This window comes from Eurytemora carolleeae, unplaced genomic scaffold, assembly GCF_000591075.1.
Source record: "Eurytemora carolleeae unplaced genomic scaffold, Eaff_2.0 scaffold230, whole genome shotgun sequence".
Lineage (NCBI taxonomy): Eukaryota > Metazoa > Arthropoda > Copepoda > Calanoida > Temoridae > Eurytemora > Eurytemora carolleeae.
This window is the reverse complement of record NW_019396619.1, coordinates 251724-275956: the sequence shown is the minus strand read 5'-3', so window position 1 is coordinate 275956 and position 24233 is coordinate 251724. Positions and strand designations below refer to the sequence as shown.

Below are 24233 nucleotides of genomic sequence, written 5' to 3'. Positions count from 1 at the left end.
AGGATAATTTAAAATGTAATTACGCTTAAAATTCAAAAGGCTAAATTAAAATCTGAAAAGGTTATTCAAGATTTAGAATTTGTTCTACCTAAGGCTAAATACTAGGTCCCCTGTTATCAATATAAAATAATTTCTTAATATTTTAATTATGCATCTTTATTTAAAATCTTTTTTATATAAATATAAGAATTTTGTAATAAAAAAGTTTCGATTTAAAAAAGATAAAACCTTAATCCTTAATTTTATCTATATTCTAAGAATGTCGTCGATATCTCCAAAATCCAAATCATTCCGTCCTTTGAAAGAATATTTTGACAAAAATCAAAATTAGATTAGCTCACGTACAATACAGTGGCATCTGTAGAATTCAAATTTTGCAATGTGCAGAAAACCAATTTCTGAAATATTCCTCTGCAGAAAGAACTAAGAAGTGCATTTATTTAAACTAAGCTATATAGTAAAATATATTTTTTTTTAAAAGACTGTGGTTGTAAATCACTTAAACTTTTATTACAACATTTTTCAAATAGAAAAATAAAATGAATTCATTTATCTGAATGACCATTTCTTCAAAATATACTGGTTGGTCAATTTGAAAACCAATGCTAAACCCGAAAAATAGAATTTAAAAAATGTACACCCAAAAACTTATTTTGACAAATTCCCTTTCACCTTATTCTAAAAATGTATATTATTATTTGCAGAATCAAGCGAGCTCAATTGCCCAGAACAGCTTCCAAATAAGCCAGCGGCCCAGCAAGGAAAAATAGATATTTTAATTCTTCACAAAATTTAGAAATTTATCACATTAACTTTTCTAAAGGTAAAAAATACACCAGATTTTTTGAAATTTGTATTGAGGACCAAAAAGGCAGTTTTAAGAAACATCAAGGAGGAAAAAACTAAATCTACTTTTCTATTCCATATTTTTAAAATACGTTTTAATCGAAATAATTTCATAGGGGTCCAAAAAAACTGAGGTGCACACAATTTATTTCTGTTCTTTCACCCCTTTTCATAAACCGTGAACACTCTAATGTGAATCGGACATTGCCATCTTTGCATTGAGGGTTACTTAAAATTAAGTTTATTTTAATGTGCAATAGATTTTTAAATTCCCAGTGGAAACTCTAGTAAAAATGCAAATGTAAGGATTACATTTAAAAATATAAATATTTAAATAAAGAGATTATCCACCTTACAATTGTTGTAGAATTACTTCAAATATAAAGAAGATTTACCAGCGAAATTAAATATATTTAATAAAGCTCTCATATATATGTACAATATTCGGGGTGAAAGTATGGGGTAACTTTTTTAATAAAAAGACTCAAATCAACCTCAACTGCTCCAGTTTTCTTTGATACGTTTAACAGAAGATTTTAAAATTTATTTTCTAAAACATTCTTGGAAAGAAAGTTTCAGAGTATCAACAATTTTATTTTAGCCTTGAAGGAAACTATTTTTGAAATATCTAAAAACCAATGAACGGTATTCAGCGGTTCAAGACACATATTTTGAAACCCATATCATACATGTTTTGAAACCCATATCATACATTTCTTGATAAAACCAGATAACTCTAGACAAATCTAGACAAATAGAGATGAATCTAGATAAATCTATAAATAAATTTAAATAAATATAGATTAATCTCAAAGATCCAGATAAATCAAGTTAAATCTAAATAAATCTAGACAAATATAGATGGATCCAGATAAATCTAGATAAACGTCTAAATAAATCTAGATAAATCTACTTATATCTAAATAAATCTAGATAAACGTCTAAATAAATCTAGATAAATCTACTTATATCTAGATAAATCTAGATGAATCCGAATAAAATCTAAATAAAACTAAATTTTTCATTTATTACGCTCAAACTTAGAGTTATTGCAACTGTACGAGTTTTATTGAAGCAAATTTGCCGCACCAATATTGTTAAAAAAAATCCACGTCAGTCAAACCGCATATTTCTTAAAGAGTTAAAACCAATGATCAATTGTCCCTTTTAAAGCTGACTTTTATAAGAATGATCGTAAAAAATTATTGATTAATTTAATAAATATTAGTTTTCATTTTTGAGATTCGAGTTCTTGTCAACACTCTATTATATGGACATTTTAGGTGATTTATATATCAATCAGCTCTCATAATCTATTCCTATCTGTAAATAGTTTCAGATTTAACTTAAATATCAACAAATATTGTCTGTCTTTTTAATAATTTAAAAAAGATTTCTTTAAAATACAAAAAAAATTTTAGAAAAATAAAAAGATAAAATTCCAGATTGCGTTGAATTACACTAAAAATCAAATTTAGAATGGCTGTAAATACTAAATAGAACAGAAAAGAAAAATAGTGGCCAGTCATGACTAAAGTATACCATTTTAAACTCTTTAAAATCATTGCACTAATCGGTGTGCAAAGTTTTGCAAAGGAGTGTCTGAAAATAACCGTTATATAAATGAATTATATACTTTCTTCTGTTTATATTGAACACATTAATGACGTCATTATATTTGTAATTAGTGATTTAATTAGTCCTGTGTTAATGTTTTTATACTCTCGAAAGATCTCTTCAGAAGAAGGATTTGGTATTTTTATTTCCGCCTTTTATAAAGTATTACAAGATGTTATATTTGTATCAATTTTCTTTTAAACACAAAAAAGCGAAATGTCTATAAACACTAACCATGTTTATTGTAAAACACCTTTTTTAAAGTTTTATTTTAAAAAAAGTTTAAAGGTTTAGTTTACTTTTTTTATGGGAGCTTATTCTATTTTAATTCATTCCTAAAGGGAGTGTTCGTGAAAAATAAAATTGGGTTTAGGCGTCTGTAAGGAGAAATTTGTTAAAACGACTTATACCGAAAAACGTAGTGTCCATACAAATTCAGAAAGTTTCTACATTCAGCTCGGATCGTAAAAAAATCGATTTAATTCCAAACAAATCATTGAAATATTACAACCTATAATCATCGATAAATTTTCGACGCATTTGTATATAGTTGATATTTCATAATATTTTTGATTTTGTCTTCAACTTGACGATGGATTTTCGAATATTCCTAAAATATGAAAAGTCATCTTCATTATCCAAAATCATCGAGACAGGAATAACTGTTTTCTAAAGTTAGATCATAAAAGATAAAAAATATTATGAAATATCAACTATATACGAATGCGTCGAAAAATGATCGATGATTATACTTAATAATTTGTTTGGAATGAAATTGAATTTTTACAATCCGACTGGTGGAACTATCTTAATTTGTATGGACGCTTCGTTCTTTGGTGTGAGTCGTTTTTAACAAATTTCTCCTGATAGACGCAACAGATAGAAGTAGGATTAGTAGCGATCACCATCGAATATTTTTCGCCGTGCGCCAATATCCCCGTTCATTTTCACGAACACTCCCTTTAAGTTAAAGCTTTAGAAATAGGAGGCCTTTTCATTCATTCCTATTTAGATATTAATTCCTTTCTGTATACTTTGTTGTGAATCCAGTTCAACTGGAACGAATAATTAGCACTATTAAAATGTTAGTTTGATTATTTCAAAGAAAGAATTTTTTGAAATAGAATTTAAATTTTTATTTTTTTCGTCACAGAATTATATAGGGTGGATCAAAAAAGTTGGTGGGTTCAATTTGGGCCACCATGGCTTAAAAAATGACCTTCGGCTCATGAACATTTAAATATGGTTTTCTTCCCTGTTTTCTAAATGATACTAACTTACATTTGTAAAAAGTGAATATGTACATATTAAAATATTAATGAAAAACCTAGAAGTCTAAGATCCAAGTTGTAGATCGCTTGGGTTGAATTCTGGAATTTAATTTCTAAAACATTTTTTATTTCTAATGCAGGTTGAAAGGAGGCCCAGGGAGAATACAATCTGACAGAGAAGTTTTTGATTTCACAGACTCTAGGTAAACACTTCGAATATAATCGACATTATTGTTCAGAAACCGGTTTAGCAAAACTGGGTACTGTTGTGAATTATGAATGCCCCTCTTTTCTTTAAAGCAATGGTCACTTAGAATTAGACATCAGTCTATTTAATCTTATTTTTAGATTTGTAGACCCTCTTCCTGAGACAAAGTTTAATAAACCTCTTGAGGAATTAGAATTTGAACGTGCTGTTGAATCTAATAGACTCCTTCCAGGTAGCCATATTCAGAGTTTATATACGCATACCAATAAAAGGACCGAATTTAATGAATTTAGCTGGGTCACGGAACTACCACTGCCGGTTCAAATTTAAACCACGATTCAAAGTTAAAGATAGGTATGCAGTTCAAAATTATTAGATCGGTTCCAGGATAGTGTACAAAATACTAATTATACATAAAACATGGATACCAACATACTCTTCATATTAATCACAAGTTTCAACATTATTCTTATCAGGCTTTACGAAGATTATCACATGTAGTTTTGTCTAATCCTGAGCTATTCAATTTTTAAAATGTAGCAGGTTTATTTTAATGCTAAACTTATTATCACAACTAGCATTTAAACATGCTATACTCTAAAATTTTGCACTAGTATTTAAAATCAAGACATGCTTCACTAGCTGCAAATTTTATCACATGTAGCAACAATTATGCTACACTGTCCTAAACATTAATATTCTAAACATGTGAATCAGATTATCAGATGCCTCTAAACATGTGAATAGATTATCAGATGCCTCTAAACGAATAGATTATCAGATGCCTCTAAACATGTGAATAGATTATCAGATGCCTCTAAACTTGTGAATAGATTATCAGATGCCTCTAAACATGTGAATAGATTATCAGATGCCTCTAAACATGTGAATAGATTATCAGATGCCTCTAAACATGCGAATAGATTATCAGATGCCTCTAAACATGTGAATCAGATTATCAGATGCTTCTAAACATGTGAATAGATTATCAGATACCTCTAAACATGTCAGATTATCAGATGCCTCTAAACATGTGAATAAGATTATCAGATGCCTCTAAACATGTGAATCAGATTATCAGATGCCTCTAAACATGTGAATAGATTATCGGATGCCTCTAAAAAATGAGAATTGAAATTACGTGTGCGGCCCCTTTAACCTTTCCTCTGTTCTCCATGAAATGCAAATCTGTCCACCTAAACACAAAGATTGTCTTTGTACAACCTTTTCTTGCAAAATCATGATGTAGTATTGCTAGAGTGTCAAATATAATTTTGTCCTGACTTGCACAAAAAGCAGGGGAAGGCAGATAGCTATGAGCCACAACTAGTCTGTTCCATGCCACATTTTAGCATTTTTTGGTCTTCAGATGGTTATGAGCTACAATTATTTTCTGTTCCATGTTATAAATTCTCTCGGCAGCTCTCGCTATCAAAACTGCAAATCCAATGTTTTGAATTAAAAATCTATGACAATTGTTTTCGCTGCAAATATTTAGTTATGGAGACTCTTCAAACAATTATAGAATGTGCAAGGTTCTAGGTTGCATTATTTAGTATCTTTATATTCCTTTCAAATTAAGCCATTCTGGGGCAGCATTTAATTTATTTACTTGTTGAAAAAACGTATTGCACTTTCTTTGAGAATAATCATCGTCATTTCCACTAAAACCTTGAAGATAAGGGTTAGAATGTTTAGCTTTTGTTTAACATGAGCTGGGAGTTGTATTGTGAAATCAAGATTAATACTTGATCTCGATCTTTTATAAATCTGAAGACAAATCTTTATATTCGATACCCCAGTAATAGTAATCGGGATAACGAAAATAAACAGATTGAGCATTGATCTTCAAGTTAATAACGAAAATAAACAGATTGAGCATTGATCTTCAAGTAAATAACTGGAATAAAGAGATTAAGCATTGATCTTCAAATCAATAACTGAAATAAAGAGATTAAGCATTGAACTTCAAATCAATAACTGAAATAAAGAGATTAAGCATTGATCTTCAAATTGATAACTGAAATAAAGAGATTAAGCATTGATCTTCAAATCAATAACTGAAATAAAGAGATTAAGCATTAATCTTCAAATCAATAACTGAAATAAAGAGATTAAGCATTAATCTTCAAATCAATAACTGAAATAAAGATTAAGAATTTATCTTCAAATTAATAACTGAAATAAAGAGATTAAGCATTGATCTTCAAATTAATAACTGAAATAAAGAGATTAAGCATTGATCTTCAAATTAATAACAGATATTAAGCATTGATCTTCAAATTAATAACAGATATTAAGCATTGATCTTCAAATTAAAAGTGACCACAATAGATATTGCTTGTTCTCCTCATGAATTTAATCTCCAGATTAATTAACAGATCGGGATTAAGGATATCACATTCTAAAGTTTTCAGCTCAGGATTAAGGGTTTCCAACACACAAATTCCCAACTATGACCAGATTTTAATAAAAGAAATTTAAAAGATATTTTGAATTTAATTCTGTTTCAGGAGGATTTCCATCTTTTTCAACCCCAAGGCAACCCTTTCAGGTTCAACAAACTGGGTCAGCTTTCAACCAGGTAGAACAACAAGCTAGGTCAGCTTTCAACCAGGTAGAACAACAAGCTAGGTCAGCTTTCAACCAGGTAGAACAACAAGCTAGGTCAGCTTTCAACCAGGTAGAACAACAAGCTGGGTCAGCTTTCAACCAGGTAGAACAACAAGCTAGGTCAGCTTTCAACCAGGTAGAACAACAAGCTATGCCAACACAAGCAGATGTTTTGACTACGCTTGAGTCCGACCATATATTTCTCATTTTATTTCAAATGTTAAAAAGTTAATTTTATCCATTATATTATTCTACTTGTTTACTTTTTCTAAATTAAATTTTCTTAAAAGTTTAATTTTGATTTACATTTTACATTTACATTTTTTTAGCCGCTGACTCCTTTTGTTCACACATCGGCCATTGCAGAGTCCCCCAGACAATCCAGCTTTCAAGGAGTCCAGTCAAGATTACAGGGAGTCCAGTCCAGACAGAACCAGGGAGTCCAGCCCAGTCTTCTTCAACAACAGGAATGGCTTCGAAGATTTAGATACTTTTAACTGATTAGTTCACTGTTTTAAATATACGTACTCATGATATCGCCATTTAGTTAAGAGCGTTCACATTCCCACTAGTGGAAGTTGGGTAGCTCTAGTCCAACAAGGTTATACAGTATAGTGTGATAATGTACGCTAATCCTGTACAGTCCAGATAATAGGGCGACAGGTTATAGAAAACATATTGTGCTACAATTAGGGTTGGGCACCTTCTAGACGTTATATTGACGATGAATAAAAACTGTTAAAAGAAATGTTCACATCGTTTTTCAACTAAAAAATAAACATTCGTTTTGTTTAAGGTAGTTTCCGTTTTTCTAAAACTACAGTAAGTTAACATGATTTTTAGAAATTAATGATTCTTATTGTAAAAATAGCTAGACAAATTTAAAGACAATATAAAAAATCAAAACTGGTAAAAAACCCATCAAATGATATAAAAAATCAAAATGCAAAGGTTATGTAATTCATCAAAGAAGCCAGGGAAAAATCAGAAAACGGCGTTTAAATAAAATCAAAAAATATATATTTTACTTTTTGCAAGTTTTATGCAATTTTATGCAAAAAAAGTGAACTGAAAACACAGTTCTTGTTTTCAATCAAATTTTTTTTCAAAAGCGATTATTTCCGTTAGTTTTCAAAAGCGATTATTTCCGTTAGTTTTCAAAAACGATTATTTCCGTTAGTTTTCAAAAGCGATTATTTCCGTTAGTTTTCAAAAGTGATTATTTCCGTTAGTTAACGATTCAAAAATTAACGGTTTTTTCAGTTCGTTAACGGATTCTCCTGTTGATGTAAAAACTCCGCTTTTTATTGGAACTTTGCACAGCCCTAACTACAATCATTAGGTATAATTTGGCCACGAATTTGTTTGATCTGACGCCATTTTACCAGACTTTTCAATCTTTTCTACCGGAGGCAAACTTTGCATCATTTGCCAAGATTTCTAGGAGTATCCCACAGGGCAGGTAATGATAACATTAATAATAATAATAATAATAATAGCAGTAATAAAATAGTAAAAATAATGAATTTATTTATTTTTTAGCTATTCCATCTCCTATCCTTCATCTTAAGAAGATCATGAATTTGTAGCTCAAATAAAATCTAGTAATCAATTTTGTTTTAGTATTGTAAAAGTGCTAAAAATGTAAAAAATTTCATCAGAACATTAAAAATATTTCTTTTAAAATTTATACATGATTTAAACTAAGTTTTTCAATATAAACAAAGTTATTGTAAATAAATATAGCAATGTCATTCAAATTTACATAAAAGGAAAACGTAAATGTTCAAAATGCAATTCTGTGTGAATGCAACCTAACACAAAACCTTTGATAAAAAAGTTCAAAAGAAAAATATTAAAAAGATGTTTTTACTTTTAACATTTTATTTTTTTGTGTAAGAAAAATAGATGATTCCGCAATAAAAATTCAATTTGAAGACAGCAAAAACTTTGATTTCCAAATAAAGTATTTAATTCAACAAATTGGGGATGGGATCTTTTCATATTATTAATTCTTAATGGAAATTAAAATGTAAATTTTTTAAAAAATTTCCGTAAAAATTAATGTTTTGATATTTTTTTAAATTTAACTTTATTTCCAACCAGTCCCAATTTATTTCTAGTCAATAATAAGGTAAAAATATAAATGAAAAAAAATTGTTCCTTTTTAGTTCTATTGTAAATATTGTAAAATTAAATAAAACTCTTGAACCCAGGAATTGATTTTTTTTAACCTAATTGAAAAACATTGTTCTTTTTAATTGTCAATTCTGAAGATATGAAGCCGCCAGACAATATTTTAAAAAGCTCATCTGGCGTGCAATTTGTAAATTATCATTTGTCAATTATCGGAAATTGTTTATTTTTTAATTAAAAGAAACTAATTCGACGCGTAAGAAATTGAATTGCTATATTTTTCTATTAAACCCTAATCAACGTTCTTGATCCGTATGATAATAGTTATGACCGTATTTTCCGAATCGTTCTTAAAATGAGTTTTATAAACGTAATTGAAATAAACGGAACACACAAAGGTTTCAAGGGTACCGTTGTAAATCTGACATGACCGTCTTTGAATTGAGGGTCACTTGAAAATACGCTGACAGTCCCTTTAAACTTATTTAAATACGTTAAAATCATTTTCTCCTGTTGGTCTTAACCCCTCGCTTTCATTCGTAAAATCTTCGAGTTACAGTTTATAAAAAATCGCTTAACTACAAAGCTTTAGAACAAACAAATTAGTATTTAAATCAAAAGCTCTGGTCAAATCATTAGAAGACATTGCTGAATACAATTTTTAATTTTAATAATTTATTATTTCTGAATTTAGAATTTTCAATTAGAACAAAGCTACAAAAAGTTATTATTCCAAAAATATGAATGACTTGGGAAAAAATTTACAGATTCCATTTTTTATTCTTTCTTCACAGTTTCCTGAAATTATAAATGAGATTATTTTTCTTTCATCTTTAAAGAAATATAAAATAAGAATAAATTAGGTGAGAGCCTATTTAAGAAAAAAATAATGGGTTTAAAGTGACCATTAAGTTTATTGCAAGTTAATAAAATTTAAGTCATCTTTTAAGTGTTAAAGAAAAAAAAATAATAAAATGCAGATGTCCCAAAGGGCGAGAAAGACAAAAACTTTGCGTTTTTTCCTTCATAAAGTTTTTTAAAACTAAAAAAAAAATAATCGTTCTTCATTATGATTTTAAAAGGTAAACTATCTCTTTACGATGCAGTCTTGAAATATCATAGTTTTAGATATTAGACTTCTGTTTAAAATCTTGTCTGTTCTTATTGTTTGTACAGTTAGACCCGTAAATCTGTGGAAGACGAATGTAAGCTCCGTTACGATTTCATATAATGCAATGAGCATATAAAATAGAATAATTTTGCGGTGTAACTACGATTAAACTATTTGCGCGGGCTTTAAAACAAAATCAAATATACATGAGGGTGTTAGATGTCGTCTTTTTTCCACAGTTTAATGGATATCATTGGAAATTAAATAAAATATCCTATTATGTATTGGCCAATCTCAGTTAAAATTTAATGAATTTGAGCCGCGTCTCGAATCCGCCAAAAACCGGTTTCAATTGAGCGTCGGTTTAAATCTTGAAAAATTGAATACAATTTTACGTGGAGCCAACCATATTTGAGCCGCGTCTCAAATTCTGCAAATTCGGCCTCTGAATATATATTCTTCTTACCATCTCATGTATCTTAGTATTCAAGTTATTCCGTTCTGCTGTTAGGGTTTTATTTAATTTTATCATACTCTCCAGTTTCTTCTTCAACTGTCCAACCTGGAAATATAAAGTTCTATATTTCAACTTTAGGAAACCTTTCCAGAGTAACAGACTCACAGGAGGAGAGAGGAGTTGAAATCTTTATATTTTTTGGCATTTTTTTAGGGTAAAATTTGTGCGAAAGATCTTTTACACCTTTAGCAATACAGATATTGAAGACGTTATTTATTAACGTAAAGTTTCGCATATATGAATTTGAATTTGTAAGAATACCAATACTAAAAAAGCTTTTGAGATTGAAGATTAGTTCGATATGAGATAGAACGTTTTTTTTCAGTTAATTTTAACCTCAGAACAATTTCCAACGTAATTTGAAATAAAAATTTCTCGAATCGCAAAAATGTATCAACATGATGTTAATTTTCTGCGGAATTTTGCATTTTAAAAAATGCTGAAAGTCTTCAATTTTTAATTTATGGTTTAAACATAAAATAACCTCTTTTTCCCTCTCTAAGCTTTGAGCATTCATCTTCTTCACTTGCTGGCTGCTTCCCTGCAATAGATTTATCTTGATCCTGATCTTGATCCTGATCTTGATCCTGATCTTGATCCTGATCTTGATCCTGATCTTGATCCTGATCTTGATCCTGATCTTGATCCTGATATTCTACCTCGTATCTCTCCCTCCATTGATGAGTATCTCTGTCCAGTTCACACATTTGCTTCGTGAGTTTATCTATCTGGGTCTAATTCAAATTTTGAATGTTATTAAAATTTTATCAATTATGAATTAAATATAAATTATAAAGTCAGATATAAAAAACATAAATACCGGTAAAAATAGAAACTGTAAACTATATTCGACAAAAAAGCTTTCATTTTGAGATCAAACCTTTGTGTTGCGAATCTTTTATATTTTTTCGTCCAATATAATTATACTGATATCTCAGAATAATTAAAATTGGAAGGCTGATTCGTTAGATGTACGTTCTGTATTTCCGTTTACACGTATATACTGTACAACTTATTCAAAAGATCAGTCTGATCAGTGATGGTAGATCAGCGCTGTTCACCTTAAAATGTTGGAAGGATTTGGTACTTGTCCCTGCACCAGTTTGAAGTTCATCTAACTGAGTCTAGATTATTTATTTCATTTTCTTTTGTTATTTTTGGAGAAAAATAGATTTCTCACTGAGAATTTGTTGCTTTCATTTTGGGATTAACACTAGGAATGGGCATTTTGGGATCACCAAGGGATGGGCATCTTGGGATTACCACTAGGGATGGGCATTTTGGGATTACCAAGGGATGGACGTTTTGGGATTACCACTAGGGATGAGCATTTTGGGATTACCAAGGGACGGGCATTTTGGGATTACCACTAGGGATGGACATTTTGAGATTACGAAGGGATGGGCATTTTGGGATTACCACTAGGGATGGGCATTTTGGGATAACCACTTGGGATGGGCATTTTGGGATTACTTCTAGGGATGGGCATTTTGGGATTACCGCTAGGGATGGGCATTTTGGGATTACTACTAGGGATGGGTATTTTGGGATTACCACTAGGAATGAGCATTTTGGGATTACCACTAAGGATGGGCATTTTGGGATTACCACTAGGAATGGGCATTTTGGGATTACCACTTGGGATGGGCATTTTGGGATTACCCAGGGATGGGCATTTTGGGATTACTTCTAGGGATGGGCATTTTGGGATTACCGCTAGGGATATTTTGAGATTACCACTAGGGATGGGTATTTTGGGATTACCACTAGGGATGGGCATTTTGGGATTACTTCTAGGGATGGGCATTTTGGGATTACCGCTAGGGATGGGCATTTTGAGATTACCACTAGGGATGGGTATTTTGGGATTACCACTAGGGATGGGCATTTTGGGATTACCACAATGGATGTGCATTTTTGGATTACCACTAGGGATGGGCATTTTGGGATTACCACTAGGGATGGGCTTTTTAAGATTACCACTAGGGATGGGTATTTTGGGATTATCACTAGGGATGGGCATTTTGGGATTGACGGGCGGATTTTTGCTAATGTCAATTTGGTAATGAAAATTTGGTAATGACAATTTGGTAATGACAATTTGGTAAGGTGACAGTTTGGTAACGACAATTTGGTAATGACAATTTGGTAAGCTCACAAAAGTGACAATTTGGTAATGACAAATTGGTAACGTCATAAAAGTAACAATTTGGTAATGACAAATTGGTAACTACAAAAAAGTGACAATTTGGTAATAACATTTTGGTAACTACAAAAAGTGACAATAAGTTGATAAAAGTTAAATTTAATTCAATTTAATGTTTAATAATTTGCTGTTTCTCACATTATTTAGGGTTAGGTTAGGTTAAGACAATTTCTGGGCCGAGCGCTGCGGCTAGGATGGGCTTTGGGGCCGAGCGCTGCGGTCTATTAAAAGTTTAATAATGTGCTGTTTCTCTCATTATTTTGGGTTTGGTTATGTTAAGACAATTTCTAGGCCGAAGGCTGCGGCTAGGATGGGCTAGGGGGCTGAGTGCTGCAGCATATTAAATGTTAAATAATGTGTTGTCTCTCTCAATATTTTGATTTAGGTTAGGTTAGGTTAAGACAATTTATGGGCCGAGAGCTGCGGCTAGGGTGGGCTAGGGGGCCGAGCGCTGCGGGCTATTAAATGTAAAATAATGTGCTGTTTCTCAAATTATTTTGGGTTAGGTTAGGTTAAGACAATTTCTGGGCCAAGCCCTGCGGCTAGGATGGGCTAGGGGCCAAGCACTGCATCCTTTTAAATGTTAAATGTTGATTATAAAAGGGACAGTTTGGTAATTACATATAAAAAGTAACATTAATAACTTCCTAACATTGACATACATAAAGTCCGTTCATGTTGTAGTATTTAAATCCTTCTGAATCTTGTAACATTTTCCCACCCCTAGAAGGGGTGATGAATAAGTAATTCATGATCCAAGTCTCCTCTTCTTGCAGTATATGACACAAGTGCAGGTTGAAACGTGGTTTTTAGAAAATATTGCGAATTTTACAATTATTTTTGGCGCATTTCTTTTGTGCAAAAATAAAAGATTCATAGAATCCATTATCTTCAATTGAATATAAAACTAAAAATTAAACAATTTTACATAATGTCACTTTTATTTCGTTTACCAAATTGTCACTTTTATGACGTTACCAAATTTTTATTACCAAATTGTCACTTTCTTGTTGTTACCAATTTGTCATTACTAAATTGTCACTTTTGTAAGCTTACCAAATTGTCATTACCAAATTGTCGTTACCAAATTGTCACCTTACCAAATTGTCATTACCAAATTGTCATTACCAAATTGTCATTACCAAATTGTCATTACCAAATTGTCATTACCAAATTGTCATTACCAAATTGTCATTACCAAATTGACATTACCAAAAATCCGCACATCTTTGGGATTACCACTAGGGATGGGCATTTTGGGATTTAGGGATGGGCATTTTGGGATTACCACTGTGGATGGGCATTTTGGGATTACCACCAGGGATGGGCATTTTGGGATTACCACTAGGGATGGACATTTTGGGATTACCACTAGGGATGGGCATCATTTTTTATAAACTAATTAACCTTGGTTCTAAGAAAAAAAAGGAAAAAGGTAAAATATATGTTATTTTGTTGATGTGAAAAACGAAACGTAAAACCTATATTTTCGTCAAACTTTATTGAGGTAAAATTCAGTTGCAATTTATTAAGCGAGGATTAGATTGAATTTTTATAAATATTAAAACAATCGTTTCTTTTTCATTAAGTGTAGTTACTGTTGTTATTGTAGTGGGGGGGGGNAATATTTCTGATATAATCTACCTGGTAAATATTTCTGATATAATCTACCTGGTAAATATTTCTGATATAATCTACCTGGTAAATATTTCTGATATAATCTACCTGGTAAATATTTCTGATATAATCTACCTGGTAAATATTTCTGATATAATCTACCTGGTAAATATTTCTGATATAATCTACCTGGTAAATATTTCTGATATAATCTACCTGGTAAATATTTCTGATTTAATCTACCTGGTAAATATTTCTGATATAATCTACCTGGTAAATATTTCTGATATAATCTACCTGGTAAATATTTGCTTGTTCTTTAAGAAGACGACACGTTTCTTCAAGATTAGAATTCCTTTCTCGTTCCAGCCCTAGTTCCTGAAATCAAGAGTTTAGAATTGTTCCAATCCTGGTTTCTGAAATCAAGAGTTTAGAATTGTTCCAACCCTAGTTCCTGAAGTCAAGAGTTTAGAATTGTTCCAATCCTAGTTTCTAAAATCAAGAGTTTAGAATTGTTCCAACCCTAGTTCCTGAAATCAAGAGTTTAGAATTGTTCCAATCCTAGTGCCTGATATCAAGAGTTTAGCATTGTTCCAATCCTAGTTCCTGAAATCAAGAGTTTAGAATTGTTCCAATCCTAGTTCCTGAAATCAAGAGTTTAGAATTATTCCAATCCTAGTTCCTGAAATCAAGAGTTTAGAATTGTTCCAACCCTAGTTCTTGATATCAAGAGTTTAGATCTGTTCCAATCCTAGTTCCTGAAATCAAGCTTGATTTTGATTGATCCTTTATTCAAGATCAAACTTTATAAATAATTAGGATAAATCGGATAAAAAATATTTGCTAATTTAGCTAAATTTATATTAACCTCTTTTACAAAAAGTGAAGGGTAGAAAATCTATTTGTTTACGTACTAAAATCTTATGTCTTAATTTTCATAGGTGTTTTTGGTTTTATTTTTGAGAATACTCTAAAAAGTGTTTTAGAGTATTGGTAACTTTGAATTTTAATTATTTTTTTTAAATCATGGGTGTATTTATTTTACCTGCGAACAAAGCGACAAATGTGTTACCTGTGCTATTTCAAGCCTTTCCTTTGTCATATCTGCCTTTATCTCAGCTTTCTCGATCTGGGCTTTGGCAACCTAGGAGTAGACATATATAATATAATAGCCCGGCAATGCCCGTGGAATTTTAGAAACACTTTAAAAATTCTAAATTTTGAAATAAAAACGCGTTACTGAAAATGTTATAGAGCTATAATAAATCAACGACCGTAGAACGATCGTTAATTGGTTGAAAAATTGCTCTTGAACCGTTTCATGACAATAACTATAGGATCACGTTCTAAATGATATATAGGGTTAACCACAAAGGATCAGACTTCAGAGACGACTTAACGACCTGAATTTTAAAACAATCTTCTTTCTTAAAAGTTTTGTAAATCATTATACGACTGCATACTGAAGGCAGAAAACCAAAACTAACAATTAACATTCATAATGTCATTTGGGTTTTGGGTCATCTTTGAAGGAAGCGTTTGCGAAAAATAAAAGGGGGTATAGGCTTACGGCGAAAAATAAGCGCTTTTGATTGCTACTAATCTGTTGCGCCTTTAAGGGGAAAATTGATAAAAAAACGACTTGTACTAAACACTCCCTTTAAATATTTTGATATTTTTAATAAAGTAGAAAATTTTAAATTAAAAAAAACCAGTTCAGATATTTTCTACATGTCCCAATCTATTTTAATTTATTTCTATTCAATTGAATTAATCTGAAAAGAAATAATTTTAAAAGTTTTTAAAATATTTTTCTGTATTTTAAATCTTTACAAAATCTTAAAATATCCTTTACGTGAAAAAACTCTTCGTGACGTCTTTGGAGAAAAATCTAATCTTTATTGAATAGTAAACCATAAAAACACGAATATTAAAAATTAATAATCAATAAATATGTTATGTACAGGGTTACCCACAAAAAATGAGACTTAAGACAGGACTTTACAAAATGCTTACTGTTTGTTACCGTAAATCTATGATTCCCTGCAACTGCAAAATTATTTCTTTCTTTGTCAAATCAATAAATAAGCCATTAAACGGCTCTGCTATATATAAGGCAAAAGACTTAATTTTGCATTGGAATTATTATATTTTAAGAGTTTCTGGTCGTCTTTACAGTCTCATCCTGTTTACAGGTATACAAGTCGTCTTTACAGTCTCATCCTGTATGTAAACCTGTATACAAACTAGTAGCTGAAGTCCCCGGCGTTGCACGGGGTTTAAATCATTTTTTCTTTCTAAATCGTCTGTATCATTATATGATTCAAAGTCCAAAGTCACATGACCCCAGGAAAGATTTGTAGCTGGTCAGAGAATAAACACTTTACATCAAAGAAATATCGAATAAATGAAATCTTTAAACGTTGGGCAATAGAAACATTAATATCTGCAAAATTAGTATTGCCATTATTTGAAAAAAAATACAAAAAGCTTGCAAAAAGATTTAAAACCCAGAACCTAACAAGATAAAAAAAGAAAATATTTTGATTTTTAATTTTGCCAAAAAAAATTAAATATAATCTTAAAATGATGAAAACAGGCTAGAAAATTCAAATTCGTAATGGTAGCTCCAGAATTGTACTTTTAAAGAGCATTATAAACTTTGATTGCAGTATTAAACTAATTTTAGAATAATCATAATAATGTTAAACATGAAAACTTCAACAAAATCGAAAAATTTACACAAATAAAGCGTGTCATTTCTACATATACACAGTTTTAATATCTTTCACAATTTTTTAAAGTTTATAAGAATATTTAATTGCATTTTCGGTTTCTTTAAATTTTTTAAATTCATCCTATTAAATAATTTCAAGTGACCCGGCCTTAAAAGCTTTGCTTAATCAAGTATGAATTGTATTCTTAAATTTTATTAATCAAATTTCTGAAATTTTTTTAATCTTGTATAAAATAATGCAAGAAAGTAACCAATGCCTGAAGAATATGCATGTCCAAAACTAAAATTGTCGAGAAAATTATGAGATTTGAACTCTTCTTAATTGTCATTGGTCAATTATGTAAAAGTGACCAATAGGAAGACATTCCAAAACAAGATTTTTCCAGAATTGAATTCTAAGAAACACACACCGTCACCAACCGTTTGATTTTTACGAAATTGCTGAATTGCGGATTTGCGCAAAACTCTTGTTGCGGAATTGCGCAAAACTTGAGTTTCGCAAAATCGGAATAGGGCAATTTTGCGCGAAATGACTTTTGCGAATGATTGCGCAAATTGTTGTTTTGCGAAGGAAACCCTAGCTGGAAAACAATGGATACATTCATCATTTTTGATTTGAGAAAAGTTAACAGAGCAATGTTGTGGTACGCACACTCTCAAAATAAAGGATTATGTTTAAAAAGCGTGTTCAGTCTCTTTAAACCATGAACTCTGGTGTATAGTCCCTCTAAACCATGAACTCTAGTGTACAATCTCTTTAAACCATGAACTCTGGTGTACAGTCCCTGTAAACCAGGAACTCTGGTGTACAGTCCCTTTAAACCAGGAACTCTGGTGTACAGTCCCTCTACACCATGAACTCTGGTGTACAGTCCCTTTAAACCAGGAACTCTAGTGTGCAGTCCTTTTTAACAAAGAACTCTGGTGTACAGTCCCTTTAAATCGTGAACTCTGGTGTACAGTCCCTTTAAACCGTGAACTCTGGTGTACAGTCCCTTTAGACCAAGAACTCTAGTGTACAGTCCCTTTTAACCATGAACTCTGGTGTACAGTCCCTTTAAACCAGGAATTCTAGTTTACCTGATGTTCTAGAAGTTTCATTTGAAGTTGATATTCTGTCAGCCGATGGGTTATCTTTAATAAAAAAAAATGATTTTAAACAATTATTCTATATTTTAAACAACTATTTTATATTTTAAACGATTATATTATATTTTAAACAATTATTCTATATTTTAAACAATTGTTTTATATTCTAAACTATTAATCTTTATTTTAAGCAATTATTCTGTAGTTTAAACAATTATTCTATATTTTAAACAATTATTCTATATTTTAAACTATTATTCTACATTTTAAACAATTACTCTATATTTTAAACAATGATTCTACATATGTAAAAAAGTACCGTTTTCTCTCTCTTTTCCCCCTCTTCACAGAGAATTTTCAATTTTTCGGCCATTCCAACATTTTCATCACGTAGCCTGATACAGTGAGACTCATAATAATGTGGAATAAGATGACGACATATATGCATTCTCATTAGCATTTGATGTTGGCAAAAAAATATTAATGTTAGCTTTACTATCAACTTCTTCAGTGGAATGGGTCGGTGTACTGTATGTACTGTATGTACACAACACAATTGGGTAATTTCTGACCGTAGGAGTTGTCGTAAGGCCCTAACTTAAATCTTTATACCCAAACTAATATAAATTATTAAAACTAAGTGTTAATTAGCCGCAGCGATTGGCCCCCTAGCCCATCCTAGCCGCAGAGCTCGGCCAATATATAATCCCAACCTAACCCATCATATAAAAAACATGATAAGATTGTAAATGTATAGCGGTTAAATGTGAACAAAAAGAATTCTTGTATACCTATATTGTTTCGCGGTTTATTACTTAAACCCGGCATTGCCCGTGAAAAAAAATTGAATTTTTTAACCTAAGACACCCTATTTTATTATATAGATATGTATGCATATTGTGTATTGGGGCCTATAATAGATAGAAAGAACATATCACGTGACCTAATGGTTGGATTTGATAGTTTGGGCCTTACCACTTTTTTTCGCTGTAAAGATTGAACCCACAATTTCTCTTGTTAATTGGACTATTTAAAATCATACATTGAGGTTAATAGTCGTCTTTATAAACCACAGTTTAGTGTGATCCACCCATTGTAATATTGGTTACTTACCCCCCCCCCCCCTAGAATCCTTGGGGTAATTACCAAGGATTATTTACGCCCCTGTTGTTTATAAACTAAACAATGTTGATTATTTGGGCTTACATCATTTTTGTCGCAAAACTTTAAAATATTTTATTCTTTTTTATTCTTTTTTAAATCAAAACTATTAGCTTACCTGGAATTCTGCCCAGTATGCGTTTCTAAGAAAAATATGATGAGGAATTTTTAGAAATTTTTAATTGTAGATTTGATGAGAATTCTTTCTTTGTTAAATTACCAAGGAGAGTTGAGAGGTCGTTCATAGTAGTTTGGTAAGAGGTTATACATTCAGACCTCCGGGCTGCCTCCTCCTTTACGATCATTACAATGATAATAATGATAATAATGATAATAACGATACTAATGATAATAATGATAATAATGATAATAATGATAATGTTGATACTCATAAGATAATATCATAATTGATTATAATTATTGGGATGATTATAATATTTACAATGAGATACAGTAAATGTCAAACAAGAAAGGACGAACAGTATATGTCACACAAGAAAGGACGAACAGTATATGTCACACAAGAAAGGACGAACAGTATATGTCACACAAGAAAGGACGAACAGTATATGTCACAGAAGAAAGGACGAAAGTTCTTTTCTTCCACTAATATTGAAGATAAAAATATTTCCCCAATTAAATCCAACTCCAGTGTCCGAATTTAAAGAATTTGAGCCGCGGCCTAAATTTGAGACGCGGCTCAAATATAGTTGGTTCCACCTAAAATTGTATTCAATGTTTAAAGCCGGCGCTTAATTGAAACCGGTTTTAGGCGGATTTGAGACGCGGCTCAAATCCATGAAATTTGGACTCAGGACGTATAGTTGATTCAAAGGTTTCAATGCAAACTGTCGCGCAAAAAGTGATGAGATGAAATGAATTGCCTAATAGTTCTCAAAAACTAAAGTTTAAATTAAAAAAACATTACAGTGTACATCACAAATTTAGAAGAGTAGAAGATTCTACTTTTCATTGCAGTTTAAATATATTTGGGTGATAGTTCGATGTACATGGCTGGATAATTGGACACATATTTTGATCTTTAGCATATGGATGGATCGTTTCCACTTTTTTGAAAAACGATCGTCTCGTTTTGAAAACTACGAAGAAAAAAATAATAAGTGAAAAGATTGTTTTTAAAAACGATAGTTTGAAAAAAATATCGTTTGTTAAACCTTCAACTTATGTTTGTTAACGGAACATAAAACTTCCGTTCATTACCAAACCCTCCGTTTGATAACGGAACTTTAAAATCCGGTTCGTCAATGAGTTAACGGAACTCAAACTTCCGTTTGTTAACAGAACTTACACTTCCGTTTGTTAGCGAAACTGTAAACTCTTGTTCGTTAAAGGGTAAGCGGAACTTTAAACTTCTGTTCGTTAACAGAACCTACACTTCCATTAGCTAACGAAACTTCAAACTTCCGTTCATAAACGAAACAGCACATCAAATAAAAAATGTCAAACTTGAAATTGTAAAAAAAATACATTTTGATTTAACTGTTTTACTTGTATAATATTTACCTGTAGTTTAAGATTATTCTCCTCCCTGACCAACTCAATCTGTTTCCTGTACGCTGTGTTTAACTCCTTCACTGCATCTTTAGCCTAAAATAAAATAAATTGCATTAATATCAACTGTTCACATCGAACTCGATCACGCTGTAGTGATTGTGATTTATTTTAACCAGACGCAGCCTCAAGTCAGACCGCGTCAACCTAGTTGCACCAGCTAGCCCTGCCTACAGAGTTAGGCCATTTATATTAACTCCTGCAGCACAAACTAGGACTGTAAAGGTCGGTTCAGCTCAGATTAAAATGTACATGAGTTGAGTGTACCATAATTATCATGTAAATATCGGAACCTGGGGCTAAGTAAAGGGTTTAAAGTTTTCAAAGGTCACTTAATAAGTAAATCCTTTTAAAATTAATAGTCCAGAGCTGGGAACTTTTGAATGGCGGATATAGGGATTAATGCCTGATCCACTCTTTTCTAAATCTCGAGATTAAATAAGGCTTGTTCTCCTCTTGTTATTAATCTCCAGATTAATTAACCGATCAGGATTAAGGATATTCTATTCTAAAGTGTTCAGCTCTGATGTTAAAACTTTTCAGTCTTTAAAAAAAAATTATTTTGAAATCTGAAAAATATGAAAACAACATCTGTTTCGTTTTTTGCAGGTATATTCAGGTCAAAACCGGATTGCTTTGTGGGTTTTGATTAGTTAAGCCTTTTAAAGATATTCAAAAGTAATTAACTTTAAAAAAACCAATTTTAATGTTTTAGCGCAGCTTTGAAATTCAAAAATTCCGACCCCAAAAAAAATGAACTTAAAACTATTTTATAAAGTAAAAATTATGAATTTTTAACCTGATTACTTTTGTCAATCTGTTCCTCCAACATGCCCATCTCCGTCTTCAAACTAAATAGTTTTTAAAAAAATTTAAATAATTTATTTAAAACTTATTTAGTTTTTAAATTAAACATTTTATGATAAATAGTCGAATGTAGAAGCAAGGAAATTTTCCTGCAAATCATTTCAAAATAGAGTTCTGCAAACTGCAGTTATTGTGGTTTTCTGGAAATAGAGTTCTGCAACCTGCAGTTATTGTGGTTTCTGGAAATAGAGTTCTGCAAACTGCAGTTATTGTGGTTTTCTTGAAATATTTTTACTCGAACAAACATGCATTTCATAGTTAGTTAGGTTAGGGGTGACCATGATAGGAAGATGACCAGGGGAAAAAATCAGAAAAACAAAAATGTTAAAAAGTGTGACGCAAGAATGAGATCAAGAACTGTTTGCAAACATGTGAGCAGAGAGAAGGCAACCCTGACAAATTGTGTATCATCTGTTTTATTTTATGAAATTGTTAGAAATAATTGGGAAAAGTTTTGGAAAATTATATTTAAAGAAAGTGTGGGAACGTTGTCTGAAGGAGTAGTTATAATAGTTAGAAAGTAATCAATGTAGAAATGTGGAAAAATAATCACTCTTAAAAAAACAACACCAAAAAAATGTTCTAAAACGCGTCGAAGATATGAATTCCTGATATGTGAGATAATGGAAAACCTTGAATTGTTTCGAAAATAGTATAGGTTTTATTATTGAAAATAAACGATTACTCAAAGTTTAACTTTAGAAAAAAGTAAATAGTGTTATTAGAAGTTATCGTTGTTCCTAATAATAGTTTCTTTATTGATATTTGCTCTCGGCACAGAAGAGGTTGCTAAAACGTTGATCATAATAGTTGTGCACAAACCTGACACTCAGTGTCAGGTTTGGAACATAAACGTGGTTTGTAACTTTCTCCTGCAGTTAGCGCAAAAAGTGATGAGATGAAATGAATTGCCTAATAGTTCTCAAAAACTAAAGTTTAAATTAAAAAAACAAATGACTTTTGCGAATGATTGCGCAAATTGTTGTTTTGCGAAGGAAACCCTAGCTGGAAAACAATGGATACATTCATCATTTTTGATTTGAGAATGTTAATTGAACAGAACGAACAATTTGCCTCAAACTATAAGTTTATATTTTCTTTAATATTGCAACAATATGGAGTTTTATATATATCTTTTATAAATTGTTAATCAGAACAGAGTTTGTAATTTAGAATATCAAAAATTTACACCATTGGGTCGCAAAGATATAGGGAACCGAAAACTAAAGTTTGTGACAAGTAATCAATTCATTTAAGTCTATAGAAAGTGTTATGGGGGAGCCACAATCTAAAAACATGAAGGTGTGCGAAGCTAATTTTTAGATCAATTCATTAAATTTAACGTTAATATCAGCATTTTAAAATGACTTTATGTGAAATTTAAATTCTTAGGATGAATTCATTAATTTACCTTATTCAGAATTCCTGCTACAGTTTTCACTTTCTGTTCAACGGCACTTGCGATTTCATTTTCATTTTCATCTACCTTCTCTTCCTTTTCAACAGGAGCATTTTCATCTACCTTTTCTTCCTTTTCAACAGGAGCATCAGATTCAATTTTAGGCGGATTTTCTGCCACATTTACTGGAATATTTTCTGTGCCATTTACTGGAACATTTTCTGCTTCATTTACTTGGGCAATATCTGTGTTGGCGTTAGCTGGAATATTTTCTGTGCTATTAACTGGAACATTTTCTGTGCCATTTAATGGAGTATTTTCTGTGCCATTTACTGGAACATTTTCTGTGCCATTTACTGGAACATTTTCAGTGCTATTAACTGGAACATTTTCTGTGCCATTTACTGGAACATTTTCTGTGCCATTAATTGGGACATTTTTTTCTCCATTTACTTGAACAATATCTGTGCCGGCGTCTGCTGGAGCTTTTTCTGTGCCATTTGCTGAACCATTTTCTGTGCTATTAACTGGAACAGTTTCTGCAACTTTTTGTACTTCGATGTCAGTAGTTTTTTCTAGTTCATTCTTTGCATTTTTCTTGCCATTTTCTTGAGATTTTTTTCCTTGTTTTCCTTTTTTATTGTGGGTTTTCTCCATTTTGAAATTTAATTTCTGAAAAATTATATTATGCAATTTTTATTTATTTTTACACGCAATGAAATATTTTGTTTGCGTCTTTGTTTATTTAAATGTGAAACGAATAAAAATGAAGCATTTGAAAGTGATATTAAATCAAAAGCTGCAAAGCGCGAAAAGTGAAATCCCGCTTTCCCATGCTAGGTTTGTTTTTTTCCGTTCTGCTCTAGAGAAAAAATTTCCCAGTAACAGAAAGACAAGCAAAATTTTTGTGTAAATATATGTAATTGTTAATTATTGGTTTATACTCACTAAACTTTTAACCAAGACCTCTAGTTTACTGTGAAAGGGAACCTCAATTCTATTTAAACCATTTAAATTCCACTAGACCTTGACATATATCTCCACTATAACTGGACATATATATCTCCACTATAACCATATATATATATGTGTGTGTATATATATCTACAATAACCGGACATATATATATCTCCACTATAACCGGATATATATATATATATATCCACTATAACCGGATATATATATATCTCCACTATAACCCGACATATATATATCCACTATAACCCGACGTATATATCTCCACTATAACCGGGCATATATAAATCC

The 24233-nt window shown here is 31.1% G+C and overlaps 3 protein-coding genes across 3 annotated transcripts; 1 reads left to right on the top strand and 2 right to left on the bottom strand.

Moving 5' to 3' along the window:
- The first annotated feature begins 1303 nt into the window (after positions 1 to 1303).
- Positions 1304 to 8394, top strand: LOC111706401 (uncharacterized). Its single transcript, XM_023479273.1, has 7 exons — positions 1304 to 1308; positions 3875 to 3937; positions 4083 to 4174; positions 6456 to 6526; positions 6885 to 7022; positions 7944 to 8017; positions 8098 to 8394. Exons 1-7 carry the CDS (start codon positions 1304 to 1306, stop codon positions 8123 to 8125), a joined length of 471 nt encoding a protein of 156 aa, XP_023335041.1. The 3' UTR covers positions 8126 to 8394.
- Positions 8395 to 9349: 955 nt separating this feature from the next.
- Positions 9350 to 21558, bottom strand: LOC111706395 (alpha-taxilin). The gene is made up of 13 exons (XM_023479267.1): positions 21501 to 21558; positions 20654 to 20737; positions 19350 to 19422; positions 19248 to 19272; positions 18288 to 18363; positions 17960 to 18013; positions 15215 to 15286; positions 14440 to 14520; positions 11381 to 11443; positions 10979 to 11053; positions 10804 to 10860; positions 10269 to 10364; positions 9350 to 9489 (listed from the first exon to the last, which is right to left on the bottom strand). The coding sequence occupies exons 1-13, from the start codon at positions 21537 to 21539 to the stop codon at positions 9469 to 9471; spliced, it is 816 nt and encodes a 271-aa protein (XP_023335035.1). The 5' UTR covers positions 21540 to 21558; the 3' UTR covers positions 9350 to 9468.
- A 1412-nt stretch (positions 21559 to 22970) lies between these two features.
- On the bottom strand, positions 22971 to 23624 carry LOC111706400 (immunoglobulin A1 protease). The gene has a single exon (XM_023479271.1). The coding sequence runs from the start codon at positions 23622 to 23624 to the stop codon at positions 22971 to 22973; it is 654 nt and encodes a 217-aa protein (XP_023335039.1).
- Between the last annotated feature and the right edge of the window lie 609 nt (positions 23625 to 24233).

What these genes read in the sequence shown, in the direction of transcription:
- LOC111706401 (XM_023479273.1), top strand. An exon ending in CTGGGTCAGCTTTCAACCAG is followed by an intron (nt 6,527 to 6,884) that starts GTAGAACAACAA and finishes ACATTTTTTTAG; the next exon opens with CCGCTGACTCCTTTTGTTCA. An exon ending in AGGAGTATCCCACAGGGCAG is followed by an intron (nt 8,018 to 8,097) that starts GTAATGATAACA and finishes TTTATTTTTTAG; the next exon opens with CTATTCCATCTCCTATCCTT.
- LOC111706395 (XM_023479267.1), bottom strand. Translation starts at nt 21,539, where the DNA reads ATGGGCATGTTGGAGGAACAGATTGACAAAAGTAATCAG. An exon ending in GCTTAGAGAGGGAAAAAGAG is followed by an intron (nt 10,365 to 10,803) that starts GTTATTTTATGT and finishes TTATATTTCCAG; the next exon opens with GTTGGACAGTTGAAGAAGAA. An exon ending in ATACTAAGATACATGAGATG is followed by an intron (nt 9,490 to 10,268) that starts GTAAGAAGAATA and finishes TTATAATTTCAG; the next exon opens with GAAACTGTGAAGAAAGAATA.
- LOC111706400 (XM_023479271.1), bottom strand. Translation starts at nt 23,624, where the DNA reads ATGGAGAAAACCCACAATAAAAAAGGAAAACAAGGAAAAAAATCTCAA.